General features: G+C 41.0%; 1 protein-coding gene across 2 annotated transcripts in view; it reads left to right on the plus strand.

The window, feature by feature from the left end:
* Window positions 1–2,104: 2,104 nt before the first annotated feature.
* SHQ1 (SHQ1, H/ACA ribonucleoprotein assembly factor) overlaps window positions 2,105–22,745 on the plus strand; it is a 102,920-nt gene continuing 82,279 nt past the window's right edge. The window contains exons 1-5 of one of the 2 annotated variants that reach the window (XM_004738366.3): window positions 2,105–2,372; window positions 7,626–7,690; window positions 10,565–10,687; window positions 11,626–11,786; window positions 20,858–20,970. In XM_004738366.3, coding sequence (XP_004738423.1) covers window positions 2,230–2,372; window positions 7,626–7,690; window positions 10,565–10,687; window positions 11,626–11,786; window positions 20,858–20,970 — 605 coding nt within the window. In that variant the 5' untranslated portion in view covers window positions 2,105–2,229. The remainder of the gene's footprint in view (window positions 2,373–7,625; window positions 7,691–10,564; window positions 10,688–11,625; window positions 11,787–20,857; window positions 20,971–22,745) is intronic. The other variant, XM_004738367.3, reaches the window with a different exon arrangement.

Here is a 22,745-nt window from a genome sequence, read left to right on the forward strand (position 1 = left end):
TAGACTGCAGAAGAGGGAAACTTTTCTGTAACATTCTGTTTTTTTAAAAAGAGAATGTATTTAACTTGTGTAATTTACCACTAATTAGAAATACAAAAATAAAATGAACTATCACCTAGAAGTAAAACAACAGAGCCCTGTTATACAGTTGCAACAGTCAATATTTTGTGATAATAGCAGATGCAATATATGTTTTTTACAAATAACAGCAGTATTGAACCCTATAGTCTGTTTATCAGTATGCAATCCTGTGTGTGTGCATTTGGTCAAATACAGAATAAAATACCTAGGAAGTACACAGCTCTACTTTTAAAGTGCTTTCACTTATAGTCTCCTCATGGATGGCATAGATCCAGTCTCAGTAATTTCTTTGGTATTAATAATTTTAAAATATTAATGCTTGTGACCTATAGGAATAAGGTCTCCTCATAGAAGTAAAGATTCTTTTTAGACTAGCTAATTTGAAATGATCCAGCCAAAGGCCTATCTCAAGAGACCTCTTGAGAGCTCCGCTAATTCCAAGTTTGCACCAATTCATTTTCAATATTGAGCGGCTATTATTTGTTAGGCTCAGTACGGTCTAAAGCAGGATGGCTTGACTCAGAACGTGAAACAGTTGGGTGAGTGGTAATATTGGAGGGAATCAACCCTATAGTATTTTAGAGGCTGGGCCCAGGAATCAGATTCAGTTGGGTTTCAATTCCCACTGCACAACTCACTGCTGTGTGATCCTGTGCAATCCTGGGGAGGATCCTAGAGGCCTACTTCAAAGAGCTGTCAGGAGGCAAATAGGAAATCATTATAAAGGATTTGGCACAGTGCTGGCACAAGGTAAGTATTCAATTAATTCTATTAATCCTTCTGCTACCCAGGAAATTGATGAACGTTTAAAGAGTACTCTTTCAGTTGTTTCACATATAACCTCTTATTTTGTGTTAATCAAAACTCCCAGAGTTAAGCAGATTGCTTTTGATTTTGAGACTTTTGTTTTACTTGCTCCTGCTAATGTTTTCCTAAGTCCTAATTAATATTCAAGATTCATAAAACTTGGAGGTTGTAAAGATTTTTGAAGTGATCTGGTCCACTCATTACCCCAGAGATGACTCTTATCCCTTTCCACTGACATTTCAAGCCAGGAAGTAAACAGTATTTCCCGAATAGTCTCGTTTCTGGTGGAATAACAGGAAATACAACGAGAGGAAGGCAGGCTAAAGGAATATGTAGAAAAAGAGGGAGATGAGTGGGGCCGGCATTGGGAGAATCCGAGGAGCATGGACTAAAGGTGTATGGAGAAAAGTGACAAAAGGCAAGAAGGGAGACAGAGGGACGGCAGGCACTAACAGGGCTCAAGGATCAGACGTTCTGGGTTCTGATCATGTTAAGGTGCATGATTATAAGATAAAGTACGGACCCTCCCTGAGTCGTGTTCTCTGGAGTTCATAGTGCAGGTTAGATGAGGTTAGTGGAGTGGACGCTCCATAAACGAGAATACTCAAATAAAGAATTCGGAAGGGGAGAGAAAGTAGCAGAAAAAGAGAGGGAGAGGGGAAGGGAGAGGAGGAGAAATGAGCAGAGAAACACGGAGAGGGAGGGAGAAAGGGGAGTTGGTGACCAGGCAGGTGAGGAGTAAGGGAAACCACAGTAACGACGCTGCTGTGGCTACTGCGGTGACTGCTTCCACACAAGGAGCGTTGACAACTCGCCAGGTGCGTTGTTAGAGCTTTACTTGCATAATTTCGCGTTATCTTCACATCTCTAAGGGGCTAGCATCACTGTCATTTTAAAGAAGCGTTCTCTGAAACGTGGAGAGGGTTTGGAACTTTCCCAAGAACTCACAGCTGACAGGTGGCCGAGAAGGGATTCAAACGCAGGTCTTTCTACCTGCAAAGCCAATGCTGGTTAAAAATCATCTCTATGGCTCTCGAAACAGGCTTGATGGGTCTGAAGAGGATTCTTGTCCGGATTTCTCCAAGTTATATTCTTGGTTCAGTTCCCGCGGTCAGATCCCCGCGCTCCACGCCCTTTCTCCGTTAACAGCGTCTAGTCTCCATGGAAACCGGCGTGGGGGCGGGACTTCCTGCCCCACGCAGGAGCACTTCCGTCTCGAGCCGGAAGCACCCTGGCTAGCCGGCTGGGTCCCGGCGTGTGGGGACTCGCTGTAGAGTTTGAGCGGCGGCCGCGCGGCGGCGGGGAACGTGAGCCGCTCGGACGCGGGAGTCCAGCGCAGTCATGCTGACCCCGGCGTTCGACCTCAGCCAGGACCCCGACTTCCTGACCATCGCCATACGCGTGCCCTACGCCCGGGTCTCGGAGTTCGACGTCTACTTCGAGGGGGTCGACTTCAAGTTCTACGCCAAGCCGTACTTTCTCAGGCGAGTTCCCGCTGGCCGGCCTCGGAAAGAGCGAATTTAGGGGATTGAGGAGTTGATCGATTCATTCATTTTTTTACTTACCCATTAGCTGCTTAGCGAGGAGGGAGGAAAAGAGCGAGGGAGCCCTTCTCGATTTACCGATTGCCCTTTTCCGAGATTTCCCAGGTGCTTTGGGTGCTGACGAAGTGACTCCGTCAGGTGTGCGTTCCAGATGCTGCAGAAGCTCGTTTTCGCCTTTAACTTTGCTAAATCCCCACCGCAAAGAGATTTCCAGCCGCTGTAAAACGTGGCGTTTGGAGCCTTGTAACCTTTGCTGTTTCTGTCCCGTCAGCGTGGTTCCCGTACTTTTTCCCTGTTGTTTTCGTCCCGCGTTGGTCCTCCAGCCTCTCCCCTGCCCTGGGATGGTGCGCGCTGACCTCCCAGCTGACCCGTCCGTTGGACTTTTCTCCTTCCCCGTTCTCTTTAGAGTTGTGTCGACGTCTTGGCTGACCGCTCCCCACTTCTTGATTTTTCTCTCCTTCCTTTGCCTCACGGACACCAAATGAGCCTCGTTCTCCTCCCTTTTCGTCGTCTGCTACTTCTCTCATTTTGTCCTTTAATTGTGGCGGTTGTCCATTCTCAGTGAGGGCCTTTCAGCACTTGTTTGCATTTTCTTCTTGCAAAACTGTAACAACAGTAGTAACAGCTAACTGTTCAACTCACGAAGCAAATTCCGTATGCGTATTTATGTGTATCTCATTTCGTCTTGACAGCGCTTCTTGGAAATAGGCATTGATATTAGCTTTTTTTTTTTTTTTAAGATTTTATTTATTTATTGACAGGCGGAGATCACAAGTAGACAGAGAGGCAGGCAGAGAGACACAGAGAAGCAGGCTCCCTGCTGAGCAGAGAGCCGGATTAGGACTGGATCCTGGGATCATGACCAGAGCTGAAGGCAGAGGCCTTAACCCAATGAGCCACCCAGGCGCCAGATATTAGCTTCTTTTTACAGGTGATGCTGTCGGGTTATTCTTCCTATAACCTTATCAGTCCCTTGTCCTTCCCTTGCTTGTTAGGTAAACGCCATTCTCCTAATCTTTCTCATTCAGGTGTAGCTGCAACTCCCTCTCCTGCTCCTGTGCTTTCCTAATAAAAACTGCCTCTTGAGTCAAGCTGGTTCCTTCACTGAGCCTGAACCAGTGTTGCTCCGGTTTCCATTAGGCCCTGACTTAATGCACCTACTTGTGTATACTGTACTTTCCTATTTTTTAGTTCATTTATTTTTTATTTTTAAATTTTGTTTCAAGATTTTATTTATTTACTCGACAGGCATAGATCACAAGTAGGCAGAGAGACAAGCAGAGAGAGAGAGAGAGGGAGGGAGGCAGGCTCCCCGAGAGCCCCACGCTGGTCTCGAACCCAGGACCCCGCAATTATTGCCTGAGCCGAAGGCAGATACTTTAACCCACTGAGCCACCCAGGTGCCCCTTTAGTTCATTTATTAACTTTGGTTTATTTATGTCAGGCTTGATTTTTGGTATCAGGGATATGGTGGTGTCTTGAGTAGTTTGCATTCTAGTGGTGGAAGAACAATAAAGGAGCAAGTAAACATATTAAAAATTGTGGTAAGTGCTCTAAAGGGAGGAGTAAAGTGCAGTGATAGAAAAATGAAAGGGAGCCTTTTAAATGTTTAAATGTAATATGGCCAGGGAAAGACTTTTCTGAAGAAGTGGTATTTAAGGCAAGACATGAAGAGTGGGAGTAAGGTGGTGTGGGTAGTAGTGAACATTTACCGAATTTTTATTACACGTCTATACTTTATGTGGATTATTTCATTTGATTTTAGGACAGTACTACAAAGTAGTTTCTGTTACTTACATATGTTACAGATGAAGGATCAGAGGCCCAGAGAAAAGATCTTAAATGAGATAGGAATGTAAAATAAAAAATACAATAACAGATTTCAAAGTAGAAACCACTTTGCTTAAATTTGGGAGCTTTGATGAAGACCAGATAAAAGGTTATGTATGAAACAGTTTAAAGAGTGTTCTTGGAGCACCTGGGTGGCTAAGGGGGTTAAGCCTCTGCCTTTGGCTCAGGTTGTAATCTAAGGGTCCTGGGATCAAGCCCCAGGTCAGGCTTTCTGCACAGCGGGGAGGGAGTCTGCTTCCCCGCCTCCCCTTTTTGCCTGCCTCTCTGCCTACTTGTGATCTCTGCCTGTCGAATAAAGAAACAAAAATCTTTATATAAAAAAAGTGTTCTTCACATGGGCTCATCCATTCCTTGGGTAGCAGGGGCTTGGGAGTTGGGCACACCTGGGTCTCAGCACGCTTAATAGTTCTGGGACTTACAGCAAGTTATTTGGTCTCCGTTTCCTAATTTGTAAAATGGGACTGATATTAGGGATTCTAAAGAGTTTATGTGAAGGTTGAGATAATCCATGCATTGTTTTTATTACCATGCCTGGTGATTGCCCAGGCAAACAATTGTTCAACGAACAGTACATATTTATTACAAGAGCCTACTGTTTCAGTTATCTGTTGCTGCATAACCAATCAACCTGAATGTTGTAAAACAATAATTATTTAACTCCCTTGTCCTGGTTGTGTGTCAGGGTTTTGGTAAGGGCTTGGCTGGGCTGTTCTGACTTGAGATCTGTAAATCACTTGTAGTCTTATGGTGGCTGGACCCAGAACAGCAGGGGCCAAAACAGCTGTGGACTGGTGGAGTGGCTGTGGGAGGGCACCTCTTTGTGTACTCTCAGGACCTCCCTATATGGTGTCTTTGCATGGTCTAATTTGGGATTCCTTTGGGGAGGTGGAACTGAAGGTTTCAAAGCCAAGTGTTCCAAGGGGCAAGGCAGGTTCATATCACCTCTATGACCTAACCTCAGAAATCACACTGTCACTTCTGCTTTATTGTATTGGTTAAAATATTTCGACAATGTGAATTAATTTTTTAAAAACAGTAATTATGGGGCACCTGGGTGGCTCAGTGGGTTAAAGCCTCTGCTTCTGGCTCAGGTCATGATCCCAGGGTCCTGGGATCCAGCCCCACATCGGGCTCTCTGCTCAGCAGGGAGCCTGCTTCCTCCTCTCTCTCTGTCTGCCTCTCTGCCTACTTGTGATCTCTGTCTGTCAAATAAATAAATAAATCTTTAAAAACAACAAAAAAAACCCCAGTAATTATTTTTTATTTTAATTCCATATATTTAATATATAGTGTTGTATTAATTCCAGGTTTATAGTATATGTGATTCAGCAATTCTGTACATTACATAATACTCATAAATGTACTTTTAATTCCCATCACCTATGTCATCCATCCCCCTACCCCCTTCCACTCTGGTAACCACCAGTTTGTTCTCTGTAGTTAAGAGTCTGTTCTTTAAGAGTCTGGGTGGCTCAGTCCGTTGGTTGGCTGGCTCTTGATTTTGGCTCAGGTCATGCTTCAGGGTTCTGCAAACTAGGCCCTGCATCTCGCTCCCTTCTCTATGGGGAGTCTGATTGTCTCCCTCTCTCTCTGGCCCTGCCCTACCTTGCTCTTGCTCTCATGCTCTATCTCTCAAATAAATAAATCTTAAAAAAAAAAAAAGTCTGTTCTTTGGTTTGTCTCCTCCATTTGTTCTGTTTATTAAATTCCACATACGAGTGAAATATGGTATTTGTCTTTCTCTGACTTTACTTAACATGATACTCTAGATCCATTCATGTTGTTGCACGTGGCAAGATTTCATTCTTTTCTATGGCTGAAGTAATATTCCATCGTGTGTGTGTGTGTGTGTGTGTGTGTGTACACACCACATCTTTATCCATTCATTTATTGATGGACACTTGCAAGCTTACTCAGTTTTAAGGGGAGAGGACCTAGACCCCACAGTTGGGAGGAGTGATGTGATACAGGCTATCTTTGAAAATAGAGTTCGCTACAGTATACCAGAGGTGAATAAAACCTCGCTCATCTCCTTGAGAAGTTGGGTGACAGATCTGTGAACAGATAGGATTTCACTCTCACACAGTAAGAATTTAACTCTATACTTAGAGTTTAGGAAAAGAAAGTTGTTATTAATAGAGCATATCTTTGGAGTGTTTACCGACTTCCACGCACTGGGCCCTTTGCATTATTCTTTCCTTCTCACAGTAACCCTGGGGTAGAGTCTGTTATTTTTCTCTTTGTGCAATCTGAGCTTTGAAGCTGATTAACTTGTACAAAGAAAGTTGTAGAGGTGGTAAATGTCAGAGCTGGGATTCAATTCAAATTCCGACAGTAAAGTTAGTGTTTGTCGTCATCATAACAAGTGAATTTATGCATTAAACTAACTCCTTCTGTTGGGCTTAGAAGGGATTTTGGTTTGGAAATGCACTGTGGCTCCAGGAAGCCTTAAGATCAAAGGTAGCTAGGTTGTGAAGCCCTGGGCCTTTGGGACCTGCCAAGTTTTGATGGTGAGGATGGTGATGATGATGATGATGGTAGAATAGGGAGCAGAGGGCAGGGGGGAAGGAAAGGAACGTCACATTTGGAAGTTTGGAATGGAGTGAGAGCTGGTCTGATAGGTGGTATCAGTGAGTTTATTTAGCTGGTGTGGGGCACCAATAGAAGTTTTTTCAAAAGAAAAGCGATGGTCTTGTTTCCATTTTAGAAAAGTTCTTCTGGGGCCTCAGTGGAGGACTGGATGAAGAGAGTAAAACTGGAAACAGAGAAATTAGTACATCTCTTTTAGTGTGAAAGAAGGGGAAATCTCTGTATAGTAATAATGAGACCTGAGAAACACACTTTTGGTTTTTTTTTTTTAAAGCAGTAGTTTGCCCAAAATAAACAATTGGCCTTGTTATTTCTTTATTGTTTTCCAATTTTAAAATTCTTTTCAGTGGAGGAAGGAGCTAGTTAGTCCATCTTTTTTGAGCCATTCCTGTGGCACCAGGTATATTAACAAGTTTCTATTCATTAGGAAGATGAGAGTACTGTAACAATAGTGATAACTAGTATTTATTGTGGCTTTTTCTTAAGTATTACTTTTTTTTTTTCCATTCAGTATTGCTTTTATTGGTGACTAGGGAGTTTCAAACAGAATGATGAGTCAGTCATCTGTGATTTCTTGTTTCTCAGGTAGGAAAGAGATGGAAGTTATTTTGTTTGTAAAATATTAAAGAAATGCTGAGGAATTGCCTTTTAAAATGGTTGATAGATTTCAATGGCAAATGTATACTCTAATTGGTGGTCACTTATTATACTTTGTGTTTTAAAGACTTAATGAAGTCTTAATTTAAATCGCAGGTTAACCCTTCCTGGAAGAGTTGTGGAAAATGGAATCGAACAAGGATCCTATGATACAGATAAAGGTATTGCTTTTGGAATTTTGTTAGTTTTTTTTCATTGGATTCTTCCTGTTAGAATAACTTGTTGTAATCCTTTGAGACATGATGGTGACCTTTAGATGTATTGCAGATACAGTTTGTCCTGGTCATACTTTCTTGTTTCTTAACAAGCACATTGACCATTACTCATGGATTTCTTAACAGGTACAATTTTCTCAGTCCTTTAAAGTACTTCTCAGTTTCTTTTAAAGTTACTTAAATACTCTCTTTTTTCTGGAAGTTTATTTTCTACTTCCCCTACTTTATTTTATTTTATTTTTAAAAAGATTTTATTTCTTTATTGGTCAGAGAGAGAGGGAGAGAGAGAGCACAAGCAGGGGGAGGGACTGAGGGTGAAACAGGCTCTCCACTGAACTGGGAGCCTGACCGCGTGGCTCAATCTTATGACCCTGGGATCATGATCTGAGCTGAAGGCAGAGGCTTAACAGACTGAGCCATCCAAGCGCCTCATCCATTTAAAAGTCAGATTATGTGAGGTGATTGGTTACATAGATGTGGGTGATTTTTAAAATTAAATTTTTAAAATTAAAAAGATATGGGCATTTTTCTTGTGTGCTTCTCGAACTTAAAATCTAATAACGTGGAGGTAGGAGAGAAACTGTGCAAAGGTGGCATTTAAAGGCTGACTGAATTTTCTTTTCATGATTGGTAGGTTCTTCATTTCAGCTAGCCTTGAAACCATTTATTTTGCTTTTAGAGAAACCACTGGATTTTCCTTTATCCATGGATCTCATCAATAAGATACTTGTTTATTTATTAAGTGACTATTATTGATCTCAGTAAACTAGGGTAAGGGAGGAAGGATGGCATGAAAGAGTTAAATGACAATGTTGTGACCCCTAACACAGTAATTAATGTTATAATGAAATATGATGAAACTACCTTTCTAGGTAGGAAAAGTAGTATCTGCTTTTAATTGCAGGTAAGTTGCATATTGAAACAAATTTATTAAATTTTAAAAGTACCCAGGGGTTTAGGAGGGTTGTATTTGGGTTGAGTTGTATTTGATATACACTTGAACCCTAAATAACATGGGTTTGAACTGTGTAGGTCCACTTATATGCAGATTTTTTTCAATAAATATAATACCATTCTGTAAATGTATTTTCTCTTATGATTTTAATAGCATTTTTTCTTTTTTCTTTTACTATTTTTAAATTATATTAAAATTTAGTTAATTAACATATAGTATATCATTAGTTTCAGATGTAGAATTTAGTGATTCATCAGTTGCATATAACACCCAATGCTCATTATATCACGTGCCCTCCCTAATGCCCATCATCCAGTTACCCCATCCCTGCACCCACCTCCCCTCCAGCAACCCTCAGTTTTGTTTCCTATGGTTAAGAGTCTCTTATGGTTTGTCTCCCTCTCTGTTTTTGTCTCATTTTATTTTTTCTTCCCTTCTCCTGTGCTTCCTCTGTTTTGTTTCTTAAATTCCACATTTGAATGAAATCATATGATAATTGTCTTTCTCTGATTGACTTATTTTGCTTAGCATAATACCCTCTTGTTCCATCCAGGTTGTTGCAAATGGTAAGATTTCTTTTTTTTTTTGATGGCTGAGTAATACTCCATTGCACATATATATACCACATCTTCTTTATCCTTTCATCTGTTGATAGACATGTGGCCTCTTTTCCATAGTTTGGTTAGTGTGGACATTGTTGCTATAAACATTGGGGAGCAAGTGACCCCTCCAATCACTACGTTTGTATCCTTTGGGTAAATACCTAGTAGTGCAATTGCTGGGTCATAGGGTAGCTCTATTTTTAACTTTTTGAGGAACCTCCGTACTGTTTTCCAGAGTGGCTAGATCAGCTTACATTTCCCCCAACAGTGTAAGAGGGTTCCCCTTTCTCTGCATCCTAGCCAACATCTGTTGTTTCCTGACTTGTTAATTTTAGCCATTCTGCCTGGTGTGAGGTGGTATCTCATCTTTTATCTTTATTGTAGCAAAATATATAATACATACAGCATACAATATCTTTATTGTAGCACAATATATAATACATACAGCATACAAAGTATGTGTTAATCAACTGTGTTATTGATAAGGCTTCCAGTCAACAGGAGGCTATTAGATGTTAACTTTTTGGGGAGTCAGGTTATACACAGATTTTTACCTGTACAGGGGGATAGGCCCTAAGCCCCATGTTGTTCAAGGATCAACTCTATTAGAGTATGGTTAAGTACAATGAAAAAGGTAAAATATTTTAAAATTCGGAGTAGTATATAATGTAATATAAGTTCATGGGAGGGAACCTGGAGGAAGCTGATAAGCCCAGTCAGGGAAAGAAGAAGTACATAGATAGAATTTGAGTATGCCTTAGACTTTGGGGCTATGTCTCTGGTGATATCAGAAAACTTTATTAGGCTATAATTCCTTTAAGATTTTGTGTGTTTTTGGAACTGCTGCTATTTGTTGGATCAGATATTCAGATTTTTTTTTCTCTTTAAGTCCAGAAGTAAATGTTATAAGTGGCTATGGGCTAATTCTAAGCTACTACCTTTTCAGGCAATGGAATTTTAGAGATTTTGACTTAGACTTTAATATGATCAATAGGTTAAGGGAATACTGTGTAAGACTAAAGCATTCTGCAGCTTTAGCAGATTAATTTCTTGTAGAGGCCACAGCTGAATCAGTGATTCTGAAAAACCCTATTTAAGCCTTTTACTATCCTGGTTTTTATTCACTGACTCTGTAATAAGGGCATAATTTTGGAGCCCTATAAAATAGAATTAGAATTTACCAAGATATGTATTTCTCAGATTTATTTGTGAACTCTTTGAATTTTTAAATAGAGCTAAGTGTAAAATAAATTTATTTTTAAGGAATTTTTACCATTCGATTGCCCAAAGAAACTCCTGGCCAGCATTTTGAGGGGCTGAACATGCTAACTGCTCTTCTGGCGCCAAGAAAATCCAGGACTGCGAAACCACTTGTGGAAGAGATAGGTATGTTTATTGCAGATAAGAAATAAAGATAAATAGAATATTTGGAATGCTGTGTGTTTCTAGGGGAAAAAGAGATATAGCAGATAGGAAATTGGAGGAAAATCCTTCAGGTGATAAGGTAAGGACATCACATGAAAATGCAAAATAGCTCATTTGGTGACATATAATTTAAAGACAAAAAGAACCAGTATTTCAGTCATGTTTTTGGACCAGGCAAAACAGCATCTCAGGGCGCCTGGGTGGCTCAGTGGGTTAAGCCGCTGCCTTCGGCTCAGGTCATGATCTCAGGGTCCTGGGATTGAGTCCCGCTTCCTCCTCTCTCTCTGCCTTCCTCTCTGCCATATTTGTGATCACTCTCTGTCGAATAAATAAATAAAATCTTTAAAAACAAAACAAAACAAACAAACAAACAAAAACAGCATCTCAGTCTTTTGCAAAACCATAGCCTCTCAAGCTTAGATCAGAGGTTTCTAATTCAGTGAGTTAAATAAAATGAATACCACCTAGGTCAAGAAATGGAACATTTCCAATACCTTGGAATCCTACCCAGAGCCTCCTTCTAGTCACTTCTCCCTCCCTCCTCTCAAGGTTACTACTATCTTCAGTTTGGCTTGCTTTCGAATTGTCTATAATTCAGATGGTATGTGTTCTTTTTTGTCTGGTTTCTTTCACTTCATATTTTTGTGAGATTTATCCATCTATAGCTAAAGTTTGTTTTCATTGCATTTGTCATTTATACATCCATCCTGCTATTGATGGGCCTTTGGGTTGGTTCTTTTTTTTTTGCTATTAAAAATAGTGGGCTCCACATATTCTTACATGTCTCTTTTGATACACGTGGGCAGGTATTTTTTTTCCCCAGTACTTTTTATCCCCCCCACCCCAAGTTGTACCTAGGGAATCCAGTACTAAAACAAATTAATATTTAACACGTTCAGGTGCATCTGAGGTTTCTGAGGGAGGAGTAGAAGATGAGGATGAAGAATTCAACTGGGAAATTGAACAGTCCCCCTATGAAGAGGCATCAGAAAGTGCTCTGAATCCTCGGTACTGCTATGGCTTTGGAAATTTACGCTCGGGAGTGTTTCAGCGGTTACAGGTATGTTGTCTTTCCAAAACACGTTGGCTCATAGGGTTTTACCATTTGGATATTTTAATTTCAGTTGTGCTCCTAGTTGGAGGTTTCTTATGAAGACTGTAGGAGGTAACGTATTTAGAGCACAAATCACAGCTTCTTGTATGTAGTGGTGACACAGATGTTTGTTCCTTTCCATTGCTCTAGCTGTTCTTCCCACTCATACTGTGCTTACAGATGTCAGATGTCCTGTTACTTTCTTTTTTCCCCACTTCATTCAGTATTCTAGACATGAAGTTTCTAAAATACAAAATGGAACTCCTCTCTCCTCATACTTCCTGGAAATCTTTGTTTTATACTTCTGAAAAATGAAAATTATTACATGATGTCTCTTCTGTTTTATAAATATAAATGAGACAGAATGTTCCCAGTGAGAGTGAATGTGTGTCTTTTGATCAAATTGTTTAGTTCTTGGTGTACAGTAGGCACTTTTGTCTATTTACTCTTGGTGGGGGTTGAATGTAATCTCTTGTTAAAACCCGATCATTTGTCAGTTAGGCTAAAAAGGAATGACATCACTCTCTCTTCCTCAAAACACATAGGAAATTCTACTTTATTTAAGACTATGCGGGGAGAATGAAATGGAGAGGAGATTTTGAACTATTTTGTCCCCATGTTTTTTACAGAAAATGAAAATTTACAATGTTATATAATGAAAGTGTGAACCATTAACTTGGGTTTTTTTTTTTTTCTTAAGTGAAAGAAACCAAAATAAACAGCTTTTTTTTTTTTTTCAACTTTATCCCTGCTTAGGGAGAGGATGTTAAATCTGTCTAGAGTGTGGCTTATTGTAGTAAGATGTCTTTGAATATACTAAGAAATGGCTAACCTGTGTTTTAGTCCCACTCCTACTGTTGTTTAGATTTGGGATGATGGGCCAGTTATTTGACTACAAACAAGTTTTATCTCCTCTTTGTCAAATAGGGATAAATTTACTTACCTACTTTGTAAGGCCATTTAGAAAACTAAAGGAGATATTACTTTGTGAAAACTCTTTGAAAAAAAAACAGGAGTAAGACACTAGAAAGACTTCTGCCCTTGAAAAATATAAGATGTGCTTGAAACTCCTTAAAGAGAACAAAATTGGGATTTACTTGAGCAGATAATGCTGATTAGATACTCCCTTCAAAACCCTTTTCTGCTTTTTTGCTGAATTATGGTCTCTCCATATTCTCTCTCCCTAATCACATTCCCTGGTCATCTCTGAGGTAGTAAGAATAGAGTCCGTTTCGTCTATGCAGAGACTACAGTGAATGGACCTCAGTTGGTTAGCTGAAAGCCACTCTCTGGTCAGTTAGTTGTGGGCTTACCTGTTGTGGGCTCACCTGTTGTGGGCTCTAATGAATGATAATTCAAGTCATGCAGGCTAAGTACAGATTGTACATTCCGATGGAATGTCATTTCTGAGGCTGGGGAACTTGGTTTCTTGCCACTGCCGTTGAGGAAAGATCCTTTCAAGGGATGTCTGCCAGTTTGATGAGAAGCTGCCAGAATGTTGTAATGTGAGTCTAGGCCAGGTCCTTTAAGCCACAGGTTCTTGTATCTGTTGAAGATGTTCAATAAGTAATTGAGGTTTATTTAAAAAAAATTATTTTGAAATACTCTTTATGTCTTTCTGAATGTCTTACCTAAGGCACTAAATCTCTAGGTACCTATCACCCAGCTTAAAAAGTAAAAACATCTCCATAGTTGGAGCCCCTCATTGCATCATGCTCTTTCCCCCTCAGAAGTGAACCACTGAATTTGATGTTTATTATTCCCAAGCATTTATTTTGATTATCTAAAGTCTTTTGACTGTTCAAATTTTAATTGAATGAACATTCCTATTCTAAACAGTTGGAGTGCATATTTTCCTTCACATAGGATAAAAAAGAGATCTTTGTGAGATCATGTGAGAACACTCTGAGGGATGATGTAACTAGTAATACTAGTACAGGCTTATAACTCACGTCTGTAGTATCGGGATCACAGAAAGTTCTGGAAATAAACATTATTTTTAATATTCAGTTTGTTGGCAAAACCTGATCTGAACTGATGTCTTTCAGTAGTTTTAAAAATCCCACTTGGTAGGCATATTCACAGATTTTGCCATAGAAATAGTAATGCATTTGAATATGGGGTGCTGCCTCAGATTTAGAGGGGGTTAAATAAAATGTGGAATGTATGTGTACCACGTTACTCTTTGAAACTCTTCAAAGAGTCTGAATCCTGAAGTCCTCTCCTGTCTGGGTAGGAAATGTGGACCTCCAGTGTCCGTGTATCGACAGCTAACAGCTCCTGATTATGTCCCTGTGTGAGGCACTGTGCAGGGCTCCATGTGACTGTTCCATGCTGGTATTGTTGCTCTTATTCATCTACCTTTTACCAATGGATGAGCCAGTAGATACCTTATTGGCTTTAAAGAATTAGCATATTTTCTTACCTGAATAAAATTAGAAGACTATGGCATCCTTCATGACATTAGGAATGACTCATTTTTATTTATTTATTTATTTGACAGAGAGGCAGCGAGAGAGGGAACACAAGCAGGGGGAGTAGGGGAGGGTGAAGCAGGCTGCCCTGTGAGCAGAGAGCTCGATGTGGGGCTTGATCCCAGGACCCTGGGAACATAACCTGAGCCAAAGGCAGAGGTTTAATGACTGAGCCATCCAAGCACCTCTGTATTTTTTTTTTTTAAAGATTTTATTTATTTATTTACTTGACAGATAGAGATCAGAAGTAGGCAGAGAGGCAGACAGAGAGAGAGAGAGGAGGAAGCAGGCTCCCTGCTGAGCAGAGAGCCCAATATGGGGCTCCATCCCAGGACCCTGAGATTATGACCTGAGCCATAGGCAGAGGCTTAACCCACTGAGCCACCCAGGCACCCCACCTTGTATTTTTGAGAGAGGGAAAGAGCGCGTGCCAGGGGAGGGGCAGAGGGAGAGAGAGAATCTCAAGTAGGTTCCTCATTGAGCACAGAGCCCGACGTGGGGCAGGGCTTGATCCTACAACATGAGACCACAAGCAGAAAGTAAGAGTTGGCTGCTTAACAGACTGAGCCATTCAGGCTCTCCCCCGTTCCCCCTGTGACGTTAGGAAATATGAGAAGTTTCAAAAATTCTGGGTAAACCAGAGTGCACCGTCTCTTGGATATTAAGGTAGATGTGTTTATGAGTTAGTGGTACAGAAATCTCACGTACTTGGTATTTCTCGCAGAATTCGTCTGCATTTGTGACTGCTCTATTTGTGACAGTCACACCATGTGGTTAAAAACTGAGTAATCATGTAAGGTTAGTGGTATCTCTTTCTGCTAGTGGAGCAGCTGGGAGAAACTGAAGTGACTGCTGCACTAAGAAATTTGAGAACATCTCTTCTACTTTCGAATGACGTGTTTAAGAAACGTCACCATTTTCTCAAATACTGTTTTCTCACAAGTTTAAAGTTTCTCTTATTCTGCCTTTGGGTGAGACAGTATCCATGAAGTTTTGCTGATGGCTCGTATTTTACTCATTTTTTTCACAGTCTGTTTTTCCCCCCTTAAATGAAACATAGCTCTGTTTTCTCTGATGATAAAAGCTGTATAAATTCATTACGAAAATATAACAAAGAAAGAGAAGCATTCATAATTCCAAGACCCAGGTATCTTCTCTTAACTGAGAAATTTAACCCTTTATGGGGAGGTTTAGTCCTTTATATTTTTTCCTTCCAACCATTTACATTTGCTTGGAAACTTCTGTATTTCATACTGATAATGAGAAGAAGATTATTATTTTTTTTTCTTTTTTTTTTTAAGATTTTATTTATTTATTTGACACAGAGAGAGAGATCACAAGTAGGCAGAGAGGCAGGCAGAGAGAGAGGGGGAAGCAGGCTCCCTGCTGAGCAGAGAGCCCGATGCAGGGCTCGATCCAGGACCCTGAGATCATGACCTGAGCCGAAGGCAGAGGCTTAACCACTGAGCCACCCAGGTGCCCCTATTTTTTTTTTCTGAAACAAATTCTTTTTAACGTATCTCCCACTCTACCCCCTCCCCTTTTTCCTTTCCCTTCTGAAATTGCTGCCAGCCACCAGGGCGCCTTTGGAAAACTGCCCTGGCTGCTCAAAGTCAGGCCTTCACAACAAGCTTTAGGGCGGTAGTGGCTGCCAGGAGCAACAGTCCTAGAGTCTCCGGGCGCCAGCCCAGCAAGCTCCTGGGACTGCTGCTGCCAGCAGCCACAGGATGCTGGCTTGCTGGCCCTGTCCTTCCCTCAGCTGCACCAGGAGACCTATTGGCCAGATGTGCACACAGGTCTTCATTCTCTATCTGGAGATTCTCTGCCCTTGCTGTGCCAAAACTTAACATAAGCCTGGTTTAAATCCTGCATGACTTTTTCTTGGCAATAACCCTCTTCAAATGACTCTCGTAACAGGGGCCATAACGTTGCTTCAGAAAAGAGAGAGAATCACTTCTGTTCTTCTGTAGCTGAACATGTCCCAACCTCTTATCTTTCTGCCTTTGGTTCATTGATGCCATAGATGGGTTGCTCTGCTCCAGGCTAACTTTGCTTTGTAGTTTGTTCTGATTTTTCTTGAGGGTCCAGTTGGAACAGGGCGACTGTGTGTGACTGTATGTAAGACGAGCCTGGTGGGGTTTGTGCTGCCATGGACATTAGTATTTTTTGGGGTACAGGCTACATAGCTCCATGTGGAAGTCCTAAGTCTGGGAGCCAGAGGAAAGAGGAGGGAGAGGGAAAGGAGAGCTGCATTCTTACTGTCTAGTTTCCATTCCCCTGAGAGCAGGAACCTTGTCTTTGTGTTTCTTTCTGGATTTCTAGCACCCAAGCAGGCCCTTGTACAGTATTTGCTGAATGAATGATTTAATACTGAAGGCCAGGAACAGTGCTAGGGATACAGTGAGGAAAAAGATTGACTAGACTCCTGTCCTCGTGGAAGCTTCTAGTGGGGGGATAGAGAGTAACCATGTAAGCAATAAATAAGAATATTTCTGATACTGACAAGTGAAGGAAAGGAAAAAGTGATGTGAGAGCCTGGGGGGCCAGGGGAGGGCAGGGGGATAGGGTGACCACTTTGGCAAGGATGCCCAGAAAAGGCCCCTTGGAGGAGGTGGCATTTGCACAGAGTCTTGAATGATGAAAAGTGTACTGAAAATGCTAAGACTCAGAATTCTAGAAATGGAAGATGTGCTATGTAGATTTGAGCTGGGGGATTTGAGCCAGAAGGAGAAGGTAGGTGAGGGTGAAGTGCAGGACAGGGGAGGGATTATGCAGAGCTGTGAGCTGTGGGGAAAGTCCATTTTTTTCCCTCAGTGCATTTAGTATTTTGAAATGACTATGGTTCTTTTAGTCCATTTATCCTTTGAAATGTAGAGATACCCACAGAAACTCCCAGGTTATACCCCACTTGTGACCTTATATCTTGTCTAGGTGAAATAATGAAGCGGCATTTCTTTTTTTTTTTTTAAAGATTTTATTTATTTATTTGACAGAGAGAGATCACAAGTAGACGGAGAGGCAGGCAGAGAGAGAGAGAGAAAGAGAGAAGGAAGCAGGCTCCCCGCTGAGCAGAGAGCCCGATGCGGGGCTCGATCCCAGAACCCTGAGATCATGACCCGAGCCAAAGGCAGCAGCTTAACCCACTGAGCCACCCAGGCGCCCCTGAAGCGGCACATTTTAATCTCTTTTTTCTTTTTATTGCTGTGGGAAGTAAGGAAATGGCAGGGGAGGGAGGTTAGGTAATCTCAGTAGGAAAGCAGCCAGGGAGTAACAGGGAACAGTAGTGGGACAGGCAGACAGAAAGAAAGGAGGCTAACTTTATTGAATGTATCAAGCCCTGTACTTGATGCCTTACTCAGATTATTTCATTTAATCCTCATCGTAGCTTGTGGTAGACAGAAGGATGCTCCTTTCCACCCCATTCCCTAAGATGTCTGTGTGCCAGTCCTCGGAGCATGGAACATGTCACATTATGAGGCGGAAGGGACTTTGCACATGTGATTAACTTAAGGATCTTGTGATGGGCAGGTGATTGAGCCCAAACCAGATGGGTCCTGTCTAATCATGGGGCCTTTGAAGAAGGAAGTAAGAGAGTCAAAGTGGAAAAAGATGGCCATGTGGCGATGGAAGCCGAGGGAGGAAGGGCATTGTCATGGAGGCCACCAGCCAAGGAATAAGAAAGCCACCCTCCAGGATGGAAGAGACAAAGCAAGTGATTCTCCCCTAGAACCTTGAGCAGGAACCAGCCTTGCCTTTCCCTTGTTTGAGCCTGGAGACACTGATTCTGGACCTCGGAGCTCCGGAACTAGAAGAGGATATGTTTGTGTTGTGACCACTACGTTTGTAGTAACTTGTTACAGCAAGAGGAGAGTAGTACCCAGCCCCTCAATGGAGGTGTGACCAGACACGTTCACAGAAAGGAAGCTGAGGTCTAGGGAAGTTGCACAGTTATACTAGAGCAGTCTTTGACTGCAGTCTAGGTTTCTCTGCTGCATCATGCTGCTTTCAGAAATGTATGTGTGTGTGTGTGCGCGCTGTACACGTGGGTACATGCAGGGAGCTCCTTGGGGCAAGGAGGAAAGGGACTGGGTGACTCATGCGTACTGGGGAGGAGGACTTGGGGTTCATGGGCAGGAAACGACTCTCATAGTAGTTATCTAGCTGAGGTGAGTCCTATGTGTACAGTAGAACTGGGCTTCTTCCCCCAGGGCCTACGTCAGTACCTTTTCCAGCTCTGTGTCTGGAGGAGCTAATGGCAGGCGGGTGAGCAAGCAAGAGAGGAAGAGTCCAGATTATCCTGCTTGGAGAAGAGATGTTTCTGGTGGATTAAAATGAAGCTATGAAAGCATTTTCCCATGGAAACATTGCCACGGGGTTGTTACACTGTTTGTATCTAGAGTACTCTATTTAAAGTTTATTGTATTTTGAATAAACTTGCGGGTTACCATGAGCATGTAACTACTATTTTTATAATAGTATTTCTATAGGAAAATACGGTCTTAATTTCCCAAAAGCGATTGTAAAGGAACTTTTGGAATGTAAAATTTTATTTGGGAACCACCAGTAATCAGGTTTTTGCCTAGAATGTTTGTAGTTAGAAGTATTAACATGTTCTGGTTGTGACTTCTATAAGTTCTGTGGACCCTTTTGCAGTATTCGTATGTGCTTTGATTAAATGTTGGTACTACTCAAGCTAAGTGGATTGTGGTAGGAATGAGTGAGGTTTTGTTTTTTATTTTTTTAGGCACAAATTTTGATTGTGTGTATCCTAGTGTCTCCTTGGCTCCTTCAGTTTAGTTCATTTCTTTGCAGGTATTTTACCTTACAGCTCTCAACTTTGAGCCTGGTTATCAGGCACTCACCTCTCTTCCATTTACAAATCTCGTTTTCAGTTTGACTTTACCACTCTGTCAAGTTATTTCCCTTGATTTCTTTTAGCTAATACAGTTGAAGGTTCTTCCAAATTCCATACTTCTCACTTAGGGTAACTGGAATGGGGAGGTTGAACAAAGAAAGAAAGGTATAGCTTTAGGAATATTTTGCATTGTGTGAGGTTTCTTGGCTTCATCATTCCAACCAAAAGAAAAAAACTCCATGGTATCCCGGACAGTTTTCCTACTCTACCTGTTTTCTGTAGGATTTGGCCTAGGACACGTGCTACATATCAATGTGTGTATATCCAGGTAAAGGTTTTTACAGTAAAGCTGAATATTACTTAGGATTAGATTTTTAAATTTGAAAATAGAAAATCATATACATTTAAATTGCCCTTAAAAATTCTTAAATCTGCTTATAAAGTAGAATGCACACAGTTTTATATATAAGTTTTATTTGGTAATCCTTATTGAGACTGGCTGACTTAGACCTTAGGAAGAAACAAAAGGGAAGTCTTTGTGTAGATGTTCAAACCGTTGATATTCCAACTGTTTTGCCTATTGAAAGAAGATAATTTTCAGAGTGCCTGGGTGGCTCAGATGGATAAGTGACTGCCTTTGGTTCAGGTTATGATCTCCAGGTCTTGGGCTTGAACCCTGTGGTGGGCTCCCTGCTTATCGGAGAGTTAGCTTCTCTCTCTGCCTCTTCCCGCTGCTCGTGCTCTGTCTCTGTCTCTCTCAAATGAATAAATAAATTTTTAAAAAAGATTTTATTTATTTATTTGTCAGTGAGAGAGAGCGCATGAGCACAAGCAGGGTGAGCGGCAGGCAGAGGGAGAAGCAGACTCCCCACTGAGCCGGGAGCCTAATGTGGAACTCGATCCCAGGATCCCGGGATCATGACCTAAGCTTAAGGCAGACAGACGCTTAACCAGCTGAGCCATCCAGGTGTCCCTGAATAAATAAAGTCTTAAAAGAAAGAAAAAAAAAAAGAAGACAATTTGCAGTGATACAAACAGACTTTTATTTAACACTTCAGGAAGCAAAGGGTCTCCATTTAGAGAATTACAAAATGGGGCCAAAGGCGGAAAGCTTTTATAGGATGAAGAATAAAGAACAAGGAAGAGAAAGATAGGAAGTATCTGATTGGCTACACAGTCCACCTAGTTTGGGGGAGAATAAACAAGGAAGGAACTATAGCGCCCAAGGTTGGCTTGGCCTCGAGATTGGCTGACTAGGTGTAGTGCACTTCTGGTCAAGCAGAGTTTTACAGGCATGTAATAGTTATCTAAATTTTTTTTTGCTGATGTGGCAGGAGCACCTCCATCTTACTGGCTAGAAATTTATTTAAACATGCTGTTAATAACTTTCAAATTTCTATGAGTAAATGGGGAAGATATGAATTAAATGTTCCTACTTGCTTACACAGGTTTATTTATTTTTTTTAATGGTAGACTTTTATAGCTCTAATATATATTGATCACTTTGTTGTAAGGATTAAATGAGATAATTTATGTGAAAGTGTCCAGCGGGGCCTGGCAAGCAATAGGTGTTTAACAAACATTTGCTGGATTTGAATTGAAATGTCACAGGTAATATGATCAGATGGTTCCTTTGTTTTGGCCTTTTGTGTGAAATTTTTCAGTGATGGCATGGGAGATAGCAATTATTCTTTCTTTTTTGTTCTTAGGATGAATTGAGTGATGTTATTGATGTTAAGGATCCAGATTTCACTCCTGCAGCTGAACGAAGGCAGAAACGCCTGGCTGCTGAGCTGGCCAAATTTGATCCTGATCATTATCTGTGAGTACTGAGTTTTTTGAGGATTAAGGGTTTGACTTGACATTGACTTGAAAATTTTTGAATGTCTTTGTAAGTATGCTAGGCATGTGGTTTTGGGATTCTAGAAATTAGTGATGGCTCAGAACCTTAACTGACATTTGAATTAACCTACAAACTTACGCTTCTTTGATCTTTGTAAGGTGTGCTTCTCAGGAGGTCATTCTGGCAATGGAGAACTCTTAATGTACTTCTTTTTTTTTTTTTTTTTTTAAAGATTTTATTTATTTATTTGACAGGCAGAGATCACAAGTAGGCAGAGAGGCAGGCAGAGAGAGAGAGAGAGGAGGAAGCATGCTCCCTGCTGAGTGGAGAGCCCGATGTGGGACTCGATCCCAGAACCCTGGGATCATGACCTGAGCTGAAGGCAGAGGCTTTAACCCACTGAGCCACCCAGGTGCCCTTAATGTACTTCTTTATGTGTTTTCTCGGGAGGCTGCAAAGTAGAACACAGGCATTCATGAGAGTATTTTTAGTTCTTTTCAGTAGACTTTTTGTTGCAATTAACGGTATATGTAAATGAAAAGATGTTTCAGTTTCTTTAAGAATTTGAATCTACATGTCCTGCATTTCTTGGCTGATCCAGGGTATTCCCAACACTTGATCTGCGAGCACTTGTAATTGAAGATCTGAGTCTAATCAACAAATAATTATTCATTGTGGTAGGGTATAAATAAAATCTAATTTTAAGTTTGCTGTATTTCCCATCTACTTTAATTACGTCTTTCACCACAGTGTGTCTCTGTCAGGCTTGTATTTGCCTAATAAGCTTATCTAGTTAATGGATAGGTAAATAATCACTTGAGACATTGTGATGTCTCTCATTGGCCAGGAATAGTAGCACTTCTTCCAAGTAAGGGATTGTCACAGAGGATAGTCTCTGTGGATGCTAGACTCTCTAGGATGTGAATCGTATGTACATACAGGCCTCAATTATTATTCTTCCGAAGCTCTAGGCCAACAACTTCTAAACTGTTATATGTGCAGCTATAAGCATCATATTCCCTTATTTTCTATAGTGCGTTCAGCTTATCAGGTGCTCTCAAATGATTATTTAAATTCATTTTCACAACAGTTGGGGAAAGAAGGTTAAGGGACTTGTCCAAGGTCATAACACTGCTAAGTTGCTAGGTCTGGAATCGAAAAAAATCTTTCCATTTGTCATTTTGTATTTCCTTTTCATGTACACTATTTCAGTTTAACTGCTGTTGCTCTTGTGATTAACATTCTATCTCCTGTGACACAGTGGGAGACTAATTGGAATGGCAGAAGTATATCTTGTGATGTGCAAATGCATTGAGTGATGTGTAGTGATAAATGGTCGAACTATTCAATGTCCTGGGGGGAACTGGGTAAGAGCAGGGTATGTTATATTTTGGAGGACATCTGAGAGATTCAGCTGCATTTACATTGCCATTTCTAATTACCTTTATCTCTCCAATTGTGGTTTTTAAAGGTCCACTGAAGAGTAATTTGAAGAAACCTATTTAAAATCATGCTGAATATTTAAAGTGGGAAATTTCATTGTCAGCAAATTTCTCGGGCAGCATGAAAACAGAATGAGCTTTACAAGACTAAAATTTCAAGTGGGAGGGAGCTTAATTAGAAGAACTGCCTATCTCTTCTCTTCTCAAACTGGAAGAATAACTGTATGGCCTGAGAGAATTAGGAAATTGGAATTTATACTTAGCAGTGTGATATTATATGCAGTCCTTATTTTTCTCCATCTTCTGTGTTTC

Source organism: Mustela putorius, unplaced genomic scaffold (genome assembly GCF_011764305.1).
Source record: "Mustela putorius furo isolate JIRA1106 unplaced genomic scaffold, ASM1176430v1.1 tig00000095_pilon_pilon_pilon, whole genome shotgun sequence".
In the NCBI taxonomy this organism is placed as follows: domain Eukaryota; kingdom Metazoa; phylum Chordata; class Mammalia; order Carnivora; family Mustelidae; genus Mustela; species Mustela putorius.